Source organism: Corapipo altera, unplaced genomic scaffold (assembly GCF_003945725.1).
Source record: "Corapipo altera isolate COAL_440 unplaced genomic scaffold, ASM394572v1 112, whole genome shotgun sequence".
Classification (NCBI taxonomy): Eukaryota; Metazoa; Chordata; class Aves; order Passeriformes; family Pipridae; genus Corapipo; species Corapipo altera.
Window position 1 is genome coordinate 2455645 of NW_020884899.1, and position 13525 is coordinate 2469169.

The window sequence follows — 13525 nt, forward strand, 5'->3', positions numbered from 1 at the left end:
GGAATAATAGTTAATTTTCAAGACAGTTTTTCCAGGGAAACTTTTGGGGAAAATTATTTAATTGTTCACTTGGTAAGCCCTTGTGAATGTTGTTTTCTAGGTCTTGAGCTGTAATTAAAGTGCAATCATTTCAGTGTGTCCTGCTTAAAGTTTCCAGTTTTTTAAAATAATTATTCCCTCCCCTCAAACTGCTGCTGAACAAAAAATCCTGCCTGGGTAGAAGTTCTTTCCTCTGCCTTGGTTTCTCCTCTTGTGGTGTTTACACAGTATTTTTGCTGTGTCTAAAATGCTTTTGCTCTCCCCAAAGGCAAACAGGCCCAGCAGGGGTTGTGTCTTTCCTGCTGCGAGTAAAATAAGGTTGATTTGGGGGAAAGAACATCAGGAGAGATGAGTTGTACAGATCTGGCAAAAAGACTGATGTTACTATTGCAGCCATTCCTGAAACAACTGGTGAGAATGTCCTTTACTTAGGGACTGGTAAAGTAATTAAAAATTCAGAAATTAGATCTCCTTCTGATTGACCCGCTGTTATATTTTGTTTAAAGATTTTTTTCTCTGTATTTTTTTATTTTTAACAAAGTTGCTGAGCTTTGGTGTTTTTGTTGAGCTGTGTTGTTTGTTCCTTACTTTTGGTATCTCCATGTGTGTCTTTCCAGTCAGTTAAAGGGATCTTGAGGAAAGGCAATAATATGGGTTTTAAGTAACTTGCATTTTCAAGTGGTTTTCCTTGCCTTCTTCTTTTGCCATTCTTTATTTCTCTTATTATCATGGTAGTTCTCTGCTGCTTGTTAAATTAAGAAATCCCACTGAATAATTGAAACCTGATTTGATTTAATTATCTACATAATGGAATTTATGATACTTCATGTAACATCACTGTGGAAACGTCTTGTGTTATTGAATTTCACTACAACTAGACATAATTAATCTCTTCTCTTATTTAGTTTATATTTTGAGTTGGCAACTTAATAGTGAATTCGTTTTCGGCTCTTACCACTCTGAAATCATAACTAGGATGAGAGTAAAGACAGTTTCCAGTCATCTAAATATAAAAACTGTGTAGAAAGGAAAATGTGGAGAAACCTGCCAGCTTGTGTTCCACATCGTGAAGTGTTTGAATTGTTGAGATGAAAATCAGCTCTTTTTTATGAAGTCAACAGAACATGAAGAAAGCTTCAGGAACCACAATTCTTTAGTGATTTAAGGTGCCTCCAGAGCAGTAGGTGTTCTGTTAAATGGGATTGCTGGGATGTTTTTTCAAGTCACAGCCGTTGGGCATTGGCAAAGATGCCCAAACTGGTGACAGCAGAAGGCATTGTCTGATAAATCTACAGATTTATCTCTGTCTTTCAATATCTGAGTTCTTTCACATTCACTATAAACAGGGTATACATATTGTTTATACATATTGTTTTCCTTGGATGTGAACTCTAGAAAGCATTTCAGTCCTGTTGTGGAGGAGAAGGTTGTTCAGGGATTTGGAGCCAATACACGTTCGGAGTTCTGCTCAGTTAATTAAAATCAAAGAGCAGAAATAGTTGTTTTTCACTGTGTATCTAATTACAAAATGCATTTGACAATGCATTTCATAACTCATTAGTTGTAATACCTTTCACTGCTTGTTTTCTTGTGTCTCTTCAAATATCTTCCGAGGTTTGAACACATGACTGTTCGTTTGCTTCCACATTTAGTGTGTTATACAGAGAATCACTTAGAAACTACCAAGAAAGATATTTTACATTTGAAACCTAAATTAGTATTTCACATTCTTAATTACTTTATAGCATACTGTTCTTTCTTTAGGTAGGATGCTTCTAAAATTGATAAATTCTTCTTAAAAAAGCTTTTACTCTTTACATGCCCTGTTGCCTTTTTGCATTTGCAGTGATTTAAGTGGTTTATTGATATCTTTATCTTTTTCTCAACAGTTTTCAAAGTCTTGTTAATGTGATGGCATAAACTAGTAAAGCACTTGGATCACACCATGGATATCAGCAATGGTGATTGATATTATTTCAGTGGCACAGAGTCTGCTGTATGAAATGCCAGAAGTTTGTATTTCTTCTAGCTTTGCAATGGTAAGTTTTTTACATTTGTACTAAGTGAACAATAACTTTTTACCTTGTCATGTAAGGTCTGTTTCTTTAGAAAGTCACATACCAGCAAATCAGTAAAGATTTATTCTGACACATGGTTTCTAATGTCTGTTGAGTGCAGGAGTAATTACTGACCAAAGCATGCATTTGAATTTGGTTTAGTTTATTTTATTGGTATTGATTTGAGGTGTGTTGGTTTAAAGTGTGCTGGTCTTGTGCTGTTCTCTCTTTTCTGTGCCAGGACCATGTGACACTTAAATAGTAGATTTGTGAGAATTTATGTTCTTTTTTTTTACCTCCTTTGCTGAAAATGAAAAACACCTCTTGAAACAATTTTCTCCCTTTGTCATTTTCAGCCTTTCTAAGTAACGTGGGAAAGGTTTGATTCCATATTTAAAATTTTAAGGCTTCACATCATGTGTCAGTTGAACAGGTCTGTATAACCCGGGGTTTGGTAGATGAAGAAGAGAAGACCATTGTGCACAAATGTGAATTTATTCATTAGCATGGCTCTTGTGACAGATCTGTGGTGATGTGCAGTTTGACACATTGAATTTTTAAAGACTAAATGAGTAGAAGGGTGAGACTGAACTGATCTCTCTTAAAAATGTTATTTCGAGGTTGTCGAATACTCTTGCATTTCACCCTGAAATGTGAAGTACAGACACCCTCTAATGGGATGTTTGAAACTCACCTTTGAGTTTGAATTTACTTAAATCTGATATCGGTGATGATTCATCTCATGGGAAGTTTAAAAGGGGAGGAGACTTGGGAAACCAGCTGGCACCTCAGAGGAGATGGCTGAGAGAGCCGGGCTTTTTGTTGTAAGTGATGCAAAAATACACCTGGGGATAAGAAAAAATATTTTCATTATAAAGACAAACACTGGCACAAATTGCCCGGAGAAGTTGTGGAATATCTGTGCTTTTTCAAGACCCAGCTGGTGGAGGACAGTGTCCTGTGTAACTACATCTGAGTTCAGTCCTGATGTTCATTTGAACAGGAGGTTGGGCAGGGTTACCTCCCAGAGTCCTTTTCAAGTGGAATGATTATATGATTCTGATTCAGAAATGTTGTTTTATTTCATTTTTACTCTTAAATGACTGTAAGTATTTTTTTTACTGGTGTGCTCTATTTTTTTAATTCCCTGTTAAATTAGAATTGCAGTTCTCATTAATGAGTGATTGGGTTTTGCTTTAAGCAACAAATGAGCAAGCAAATGTGATTTTAATGGTTTACTTCTCAGTGTGTGAAACCATGTAGCTGGAAACAGTGGGATATTAAGAATGCAATCCCATACCTCTTACTTGAACAGACAATAATACCAATACATTATAACATAGGTACAATACATAAAACCAGTGTATTTTAGTAACTAGAGCCCAAGTGGCACATTCCAGCCTTGCATAAGGCATAAATATGAACAACATTCCCACACAAGTACTAAAGCCAGAACAACCACAAATACCAAGTCAGCTACTTTGTAGCTGAGATGGAAAACTTTTTACTGACCTAAGGAAACAGCACAGGAAGAAGTGGTGTGAATACATTGCATGGGCTTGCTCCGTTTTACACTGGTACATTTGTGACAAAATATTCTTTAGATTTGCCATGTCCAGAGGTGATTTTTAAGTATTTTTCCTGATTGTTTTGTTTCCATTTTGTTGAAGGTTTCCCAATGAGTGGATCAGGATGAACATACTTTAGGGGACTCGCCATAGTATGGCTGCTTCTCGATCTACTCGTGTGACAAGATCTACAGTGGGTTTAAATGGTTTGGATGAAAACTTTTGTGGTAGAACATTAAGGAACCGGAGTATCGCTCACCCAGAGGAGGTTTCACCCCATCCTCAGATCCGATCCAGGTCACCAAAGAAGAGGCCAGAGTCTGTGCAAACTCAGAAGGGCAGCAACGGTGGGAGAACTACTGATCTGAAACAACAGAGCGCTCGGGAATCGTGGGTGAGCCCCAGGAAGAGAGGGCTGTCTGCTTCGGAGAAGGATAATGTTGACAAACAAACTGTGGAAAACAGCGATAAAAAGCCAGCAGATCCTGTCTCGCCGGTCCTGAAGAGAATCAAGCGCTGCCTGCGCTCGGAGGCACCCAACAGCTCCGAGGAAGACTTGCCTCCCAAAGCAGAGAAGGAGTCATTGGAGCACAAGAACTTGGTGTCGGACAATGACGCGGCCCCCGCGGGGACTAAGCGAGCTTGCCGGTGTCTTCTACTGGATGATTGTGAGAAAAGGGAAGTTAAAAAGGTGAATGTCTGTGCAGAAGGGTTTAATAACTCTGCAGTCGTCGAAGAGGTTGCAGGTTATCAGACTGTCAATGGAGTTGGAGAGAGAGACTCCAATTCTCTGAACTGTGATGACTGTCAGCTTGACGGGAACGCGAAGCAGAACAGTGCTGGTTCCCGCCCGCCCAAGGACAAAACAGTAGCAGAAAATGGAAACTCATTTGCCCCTTCTTCGTTGTTGCTCAACAACAGCAAAGAGGACAGCGTTGTAGACCATTATGTGCCTTGCACAAACTCCCAAGAACAGGTAAAGTTAGAGGACCACAAAATAATAAATGACTGCTCGCCTGAGGAGCGTGGTGGTCAGGCATACGAGCCAGCTCCAGGGTCCTTTTCTGAACTCCAGCCATCTTTGTTAAGGGATTCGGAGGAGGAGGTGGATGTTGTAGGAGATAGTAGTGCCTCTAAGGAACAGTGTGCTGAAAACACCAATAGCAACCCCAGTGCTCATCATGACAGTGCATCAATCTCAGGGGAACCTGAACCACATCCTTCAGTGCTGAACTGTGTCCCAGCCCCGGTGACGTCGATGTTGGAACTCCAAGAACACAGATACACGCTGAGAACTTCCCCACGAAGGGCTGCCCCTGCCAGAAGCAGCCCCACTAAAAATAACTCCCCCTGCAGAGAAAACGGGCAGGTCGAGGAGAATAATCTTAGTCCTACTGAAAAGAGTGTCCCTGTAGGTATTAATAATAATATCAGTGGATCTCCCAAAAAGTCCGAAGAAATTAAACAGAATGAAAAAGAGAGGAATTGTAATACGGGGGATCATGGGAGTGATGGACTAAGAAAGCCACTTTCTGAGACTAGGCTTGTTGCTGGATATGTTCCATCTGCCAAAGAGAGTGCCAACATCCACACTGCAGAGGAGGATGAGGAAGAGCCTGATGTGTATTACTTTGAATCAGATCATGTGGCATTGAAACACAACAAAGAGTATGTGTAACTATGGTAACCATGAATTCTGCTTTTGTTTCTTACCAAAAATATATATATAAATCATTAAGTATTTAAAGTCCTTCCACAAAAATTTCAGTGCTTTATTATAATTTTCGTGCTCTTCAGTCTTCATTTTTCTTCCTTGTTTCTACCTCAAACGAAATTAAACTCTATTTAATATGCAGTATGGTACAGCAATGTGGTTTATACAGTTCTAGCAATAGGAGTTTTTAAGCCAGAACTTGGTTTTTTTGGGGGGAGGTTTTTCTTTGTTTAAAAATGCATCTGTTATCTCTTTTCTCTTAAAAACTAGCTGGAAAGATAAAACCAAAGGTATAATAACTTTTAATTAGATTTCAGTGATTTATCAGCAATATTTATCCAATAGGCACTGCAGATACAGCTTATGCAATTAGCATTCTGCTGTACATAGAATTTAAGGTTGGATACTTTCTTAAGAGTGTCATGAGAAAGAGTCATCGTTATTGTGTTAAGGAAGATTAATTGATCAAATGCAGCAATTCCAGAACTTTGTCCAGAGTAAATTACGTCTACATTGCTACTTATATTCGTTAAATGTAAATATAGACATGTTCAAGTTATTATTATTATATAATGCAGATGATCTTCAGTTTGCTTCCTCTGAAGAGCTGAGCCACTGGTGGTAGTTTCTGTGAATGATCCCAGCACAGATCCTGTGGATATGGGGCACAAGGCACAGATGATTGTTTAATCCAGCATGACTGGGGTTTTGATATTAGAGTTGCATTATTTTTATAATGAAATCTTGTTCGGTCTTGGATCTGAATAAATCATTTTAATCAGAAAATTTGGAATTTGAGCATGGTTTAGACAAACTAGGATTTCAAAATAAACGATCAAATATCTGCAGCTTCAGCCCTCAGTCCAAAGTGGACACTTTCCCTGGTAGATAGAAAACAGATTGTTGTTCCCTAAATTGTAAATGGAAAAAATGGACTGTTGTCTTTTGAGTTCTTTGGATGCTTTAATGTCTGTGTGTAACATGACTGTCTCTGATGTTAGCACACAGATCCAGGAGCAACGGGGGATTTTTTGTATCTATTAGGAAAAAAATTGCAGAGATCACATCAGGCAGTTTTAGCAGAATTAGGCAGATGCAGAGAATTCCAGGGTTTCCATGCTGTTAATGTAGGTTTAGCTTAAGGCAAAGGCTCTTCCCTTTGCCTGGGGTGTTTCTGGCTGAGCAGAGTATTGCTGGTGTTCTGTTCATCAGAGCTTCAGGTGCTGCACAGCTTTGCTTTTCCTGGCCTTCATCAGTTTGGGGTTACAATGGTTGATTTTTTTCTCTGGTTTATATCTCTGTTCTCTTTTAAAAACCAACTCAGAGAGACATTAGCATCTTGTCTAGCTCCAAGAAGGCATTAATATCATTCTTTGAATGTTACCACAGAAGAAAAAAAAAAAATCTATATTCCTGTGTGTCATAGAAGCAATTTGATATAGCTGCAAACTTACATTATTCCTTGTTACGTTATGTGGTTTGATGACATGCATGTTCATACAGCTGTTTGCACTCTCCAAGAAATTATTGTGACTTGATAAAATATGAATATCCCAAAACCTTCAAGAGCTGTTGATAAGACTTGCTACAAGGAGAACAACTAAGTGTATATTGTAGTATTTCTGTACGAATTTTGGTGCTTTTTGAATCCTGACATGTTTGAACAACATTCATGTATTAAAATTTCTGGGAAAACTGGATTATATAATGGGAAAAATAATCATCACAGATTACAGACTATTATTATTCAGAGAGAAGGCTGAAATGATGGATGTTCCCACAACCTCTCTATTAAAATAGATCTCTCCTACAAAGACAGATATGAGATCTCTAAACAGAAGTTTTACCACAACACAGACATTCTTGTAGATAATAACACACTGATCTGGGGGGTTGTGTAGTTGTAAAGTATTGCTAATGTTAATTTTTCTGTTGCTGCACACATAATTGGAATTTTTGTGTATTGTAATTCCTCTCAGAGAAATATGGTTTGGTGCATATTTGAGAATTTTTCTTCTATGTTCTGGCTCAGAACCGTTTGCATTTTCTCTTGAGATGCTTTCATCAAGACTGAACTTGTAGATTTAAATCTTCTTACACTGCTGAATTTTATATGCTGTGCTCAGAATTTTGCATATGTCTTTCCTCAGGAGTTTCTCATATCTCTTTGCTGTATCTTTTTATAGTGTAATTCTTTCTCATTCTGCAGTAGCTTACTTTAATTTTCTATCTTGTTCACTGTTTTATTCTCAGTACTTTTTCCCCTTTGCCCAATGTTTCATTTAGTGCCCTTTTTCTTTTTTTTTTTTCCTTCTTCCTCTCTACTTGCTTTGGAGATTTGCAATGCTTGGTAGCTGTTAGGTTGCACAAGGGGAGAAATCTCAAAATCTCAGTTTGACTTTTAGCTCTGGTTTCTAGATGAAAATGTAATTGAGGAGTTGTGTTTTCACCTCCATATAATGTGTTATACAGTGCATTTCTGGAATTCTGTGAAGTGCAGTTGGCTTTACAGGAAGCACTTAGACCTGTGGGTGAGATCAATAAAACAGAAGAATTAGATACAAGCAGTTACCTGCAGGCATTTAATTGCAGGAGTTAAGACCTTGTGTTTGCTCAGTAGATGGGTATTTTCATGTCTCTTTATTACTTGATAGTATTTAAAATCATAATAGCTGCACTGGCATGTAAAGTGAAGACAGATTAAATGGAAGATTTTAATACACCTCTGAAAAGCCAGTCTTGTGAATTCTTCCCTGTGATGGGTTGTATTGTTGCAGAGACCTTGGAAAGACAGAGGACCCTGTAGGATCATACAGTCAGATTTAATATACACTTGACAATTCACAGGAATGCTGTTTGTCTTTTGATCCACTTTTGATACTGTATAAATGGGAGAAAAGAAACGTTTGTGACATTTCCTGTGGTATAGGTTTGGTATTTTATTCACTCAGATTTTCTCCTGAAGAATCAGATTAAACAATTCTGCATAAAAGTTCATCTGACTGCACTTGGCTTGTCAGAATAGGGTTTGGTGCCCCTTGCAGTACCAGTTATTCAAGAACTGCCTTAAACAGAATATTCCTGAGGTGTAACTGTTATGTAATCCTATTCCTAAATTTCCAAGTCTCTCATCTTCTCATTTTACCTGCACCACGTTTTTTCCTTAAGTGGAAAAGACCAAGTATCCATGTCTCTCTTCATATATATTGGCTAATAATAATAATAACATTAGATCAATTTTGTGAATTATCCCCATATATCAGCTATATGTCTCAGAATTAAGGTAAAATTGTTCACACAGTAGGGATTTATGTCAATGTCCAGGTAAATCAGATACTCCTGATGTTCCTTTGTAACCATGTCATGGAGCTGTGAACAGCTAATTCTTCATTTTCCTGAGACATACACTTTTAGTCTGTGGGAACTGTTTCTGACTTTTTTCATCTTAAGGAAGAAAGGGAATAGGTGTAAATCAAGTGAATACTTTTTGTAGTAGAAGATTTAATACCTCTGATTAATTTATAGACTGTAACATCAATACAGAAGAATTGATGAGTGTACATTTTCAGTGGTGAAGAAAAATAGAAGCTAATAATTAAAAAATGCATATATACCATATGTATTAGATTACAGTGTGTTTTAATTCATCCTTCATTTCACAAAAGTGGCGTGGCATACAGTGATATTTTTCTTAAACTCCCTATTCCTGTAAAACTAAAACATATGGAAAATGGGTGTTTTTTCAGACAGTAGTTTCTACAGTCTGGTAGATTGGTCTGTGTTCTAAGTAAGGAACAAAAAATAAAAGTGTCTTTAAGTAAAGTCATGTAGAAGTTGAATGCTGCAGCTGCTGCAAAATAGAAATGTAATGGAAATCAATTAGAAACTTGTAATATGAGTTTCTGATCAACTCCAGTTTGGTTTTGCAGGTAATTGTGTTATTAAAATGTGATATTGTAACAGGCACGTGACCACATTTATTGTTGAAATCCTCATATTTTACTACAGCTTAAAATATGAAGTATACTGAGATTTTTTTACTGCCAGCAATACTTTATCATGTTTCATAAAATAATTTCTGTCTATAAAGACTTGTCAATGGGAAAGTTATGTGACACAACATTTTGGCAGGACTGTAGGTTAAGGTCTAGCTTAAGAGTATTGTATAATCATAGAATCATGTCTTATAATCACATAAACTACTCAATAAACACCAGAGCTGTTACTTTGCAAGAGATAATTCCTTGGGCATGTGCTGCCTCAGCTTTTCCCTGCCTGCTGATGGGCACACTCTGGGAGCCCTTAAATGTCAAGTGCATTTGTCAGGTGGGTTTTTGCTTCTCTGAACACAGTGACGGTGCTGCCAACCCCAATCCTGGGGAACAGCACCAGCAGACCCTGCAGTCCTCACTTAAAAGTGGAAAGCAAAGCTTGATTTCTCTTGCATTTGTGTCCATTACCCCTGGAATTCTCTCCTGCTTTGCCTGTTTTTGTGCCTAAGCTCCCACCTCCCCGAGTCTCCTGTTGCAGCAGTCCAGCCCTGGGAGAGAGTGGGAACTCCAGCACAGAGCTGCTTTTCCCTCTTGGTTGCCTTGGTGTAGCACCTCTGGATGTGTGGGCTGATGGATTGATTGTGGAATGGGAAGAGTAGCAGTTGCATTCTGCTTGCTTTCTCTCCTAGAGACAGTGCTCGTGGTCTCTGCCCTTTCCAAGCTGCCAGTTTTTGGAGGACACACAGGAATTCACTTGTCGTTCCCACTTGGATCAAAAATCATGGAAGCAGAAAATACACAATTCTAAAAAAAAAAAACCCTACTACCACCACCCCAAAATTACTGTTTTAATCCAGAAGAATGTAAAAATTTAATTTTGGAAATACTTACCATTTCTAAGGCTCCTCGTTAGTGAATTCATCTAAGCCGGAAAATTCAGTATCAGTAAATAACAAAAATGGTTTTGAGGTGTAGGAAATACCAGTTGGAAACAAATATCAAATGCAATGCAATCATGCAATGCATCAGATATCAAATGCAATAACAAATATCAGAACCAAGTGGAACTTCTTGGTCCTGATTAAAAAAAAAAAAGAGAAAACTAAGAAAAGATGGGGCATTAATTTATTGACCCAGCACTGCTGTGTGGAGAGGAAAGCTCTGACTGTGGTTTTGGCCACATGCATAAGGAACACTTAAAAGAAGCAGTAAAATGTGGTTATGCCAGTTATATCAGTGTAAAGCACCTGTGGTGGCACGAGGAATAAATTATGTCACCATAATGCCCTGTTTGGAAGGGGTGGACAAGTGTTTCACTAAAATATTAATAAGCATAACGAGGCCACCAAGAAAATGAGAAGATGGTGTTTGTGCCCTGTGCTGTGAGAATGGATGTACCTGAACTTTTTAACTAAACCAGCTTGAAATTACCCCATTACTGGCTTCAGTAGGAAATATCCTCCTTTTTGGTTTCCTTTGAACTTTGTTGGTGGCAGGAATAACCAGGTGGTTTGTGATTTTTCATGATTGCACACCTTTATTTCACTTTGGATAGTTCAAGGTGAAAATATTGCTGTTTTCTCTAACAGCCTTTGAAAGTTTTATGCTTCCTGAGCCAAGGACCAACTGTGTCCATGGTTTATTATAGTGAGTAGTAATAAAAATACTCATTTACTAATTTTCTTCCTTATTTAACTTTTCTTCCCCATTTTTAGCCAAAGAATGTTGAGTGAATGATGCTTTGTATTGCTGTTAGAACATTCATCTACTCATGGTTGTATGTAAAATTCTTGTAATTCAGTTACTTGAGGGGAACAGGTTAATTTGTTCCTGTGGCAAGAACATGCACCTAAATAATTGGGCATGTGTGTGTCATCCTTGGGTGAGAACCTGCAAAAACTGATGTAGAGTGAGCTGAGGGAGTTCAGTGATCAGTGTTGTGAACTGTCTCTGATTCCTTTTTATCAGAGGATTTCTGTACAGTTGGGTCAGGAGCCCCTTCTGAGGGGTTGTTTTCCCCAACATCTTTTTGGAGAGGAATATCTAAGTGTGTGTTCTGGAGGAATCTGTGTGGTGTATTCCCTCTGCAAAGGAATTGGGACCTTCCCATTAGAGAGGATGAGAGGGGAGGATAAAAAGATCGGGATGTGCTGTCTGTCTGTCAGTCTGTCTGTCTGTCTGTGCCCCTTGGGAAGGAATTATCTCATGTAAATCCAACCCTTGAAAACAGAGGAATGACAGGGACTTGTTTCTTTTTCCCTGCTAAGTCCTGTAGACAAATACTTTGGAAAATGCTGTCAGGGGGAAGATCAAAAGCCTGTATTAAAATGTATTAAGTGGGGGAGGACTGGTGGATGCTGTTTTGTTGACAAGACTGAAACAAGTTCCATGTTTGTTTAGAGGCACAGAGACCTAATTGCTACTAAAAATTCTGAAAACTTGCTGGAAATGTGGATATTTGATGAAGGTGCTTTTGTACAGCTGATAGTAAATCGTGCTGAGTGTGTTGGACAGCTCTTGCCAAGAATGAAGCCCATAGAAATTTGTGAGTGGGTGTTCTGTTTGTGGGGAAGAGTTAGGAATTTAAGAAAGAAGGGGACATCACGGGTTCATAACCAATGAAATACTGTTCAGATGCTTGAAATGTGAAGTCTGAAGCTGTGAAAGTTAGAATTGGAGTGAAAAATAGTTCTTTTGCATCCAGATGAAACACTGCAGTGGGATTTTTTGTTTTGCTTTAGGATTTGTTGGTTTCTTAAAAATGTCCTTTAGAAAAATGTGCTTTTTGGCTCGGTTCTGTTTCTGTTTTAAATAGGTGTGAGGATGGCAGTCAGAAATAGTGATTTGTGTTCTGTTCCTTGGAGAAGCCATCTAATGTATACTTCAGTCATTTAATGTATAAAATGGAGATGCAGTTTAATTATTTACTTACCTTTGAAATATTTTAAAAGGTCTGAAGCACAAATACTAAACATGGGCAGTGAAAGTGCAGTAAATGACAGTGTGTGTAAGGAGGTTAAGCCAGAGTAGGAAGCAATTCCGTGATGAGTTGTAGAAATGGCTGTAAGTAGATTATCTTGGTCAGTGTCTGAGCTTTAGGTAAGTAAAAACCTGCCATATGCTGCTTTCTCCAGGCAAAGGTGCTTTTCTGAGTCCTCCCAGGGGTCGATGTGTGTACTGTTATTATTGATTATGCCCTTAAACTCTGCTCTGTTTCTGAAGGGAGATCAAAGAAGGGCCACTGTTCATCCTCCAAGTGCAGCACTGAATCCCAGCCCCTTTCCACGGTAAAATTAGAGATTTTTTTTTTAAATCTTGGATGAGTAGCAGAATAATTTGCAAGAAACTTTCAGGTCAAAATTACTGCATTGTCACACTGGCAAAGACTTCAGGCCAGCCTTAAAAGCTGAGAGCATTTTCTGTTATTTGTGGGCACAAACAAAACCTAAACAAAAATCCCCACTCGCTGCTTTGAAATGACAAAGTTGTGTTTGATCTGACTCCCCACATTTCTCCAGGGAGCCAGTCCCTCCAACTACACAGCTGCCTTGGGTAACTTGGAAATTCTAAATGCAATTAATGTTTCCCTTTTCCTACAATAATTTACAGGCTTATGTTTAATATCCAATACTTTCTTGTCTTAGGATCCAATAAGGGATTTTTTTTTTCCTGAATTGCTGTTATTAAACCAAAATCCAGAGTAATAAATGACTTGGGTGTTGGAGAGCAGGTTGTAGTCTGTACTTTGCTGGAGTGCCAGCAGATGGCAATGAAACAAAGACTTGCTCAAATGTGACTGATACAGATGGGTTTGGTGTCACAGCTCTTGGAAATACAAATTAACAAGGTTTTTTCTACGTATATTTTAGCCACGTTTTATTATGAGACATGTATACTCCTTCATGTGAAACAATTCCTACCTGCACAGGAACTGATCAGTATTTCTAAATTATGGTACACATATTTTTACTGTCAAAGCCCTCAAATTGATGATACTACACCTCTTACCATAGTGTGAACTGTATAACTGTAGAAGTGCAGTTAGTTTTAGGAGTGGGAATTGGTGACCACCAACTGCACAGCATTTTGTAAGTCAAGAGGATAAATCACTTCTTTTATTTAGGCATCAAAGTACTTTTCTTTGCAAGGTACTAA

General features: G+C 38.2%; 1 protein-coding gene across 2 annotated transcripts in view; it reads left to right on the forward strand.

Annotated features, from left to right (window-relative positions):
- The window catches only part of ZZZ3 (zinc finger ZZ-type containing 3), a 50967-nt gene that overhangs the window by 18444 nt on the left and 18998 nt on the right, over positions 1-13525 (forward strand). For both annotated transcript variants that reach the window (XM_027649284.1, XM_027649285.1), the window contains exons 2-3: positions 1929-2078; positions 3767-5332. In XM_027649284.1, the coding sequence (XP_027505085.1) occupies positions 3819-5332 (1514 nt within the window). In that variant the 5' untranslated portion in view covers positions 1929-2078; positions 3767-3818. The remainder of the gene's footprint in view (positions 1-1928; positions 2079-3766; positions 5333-13525) is intronic.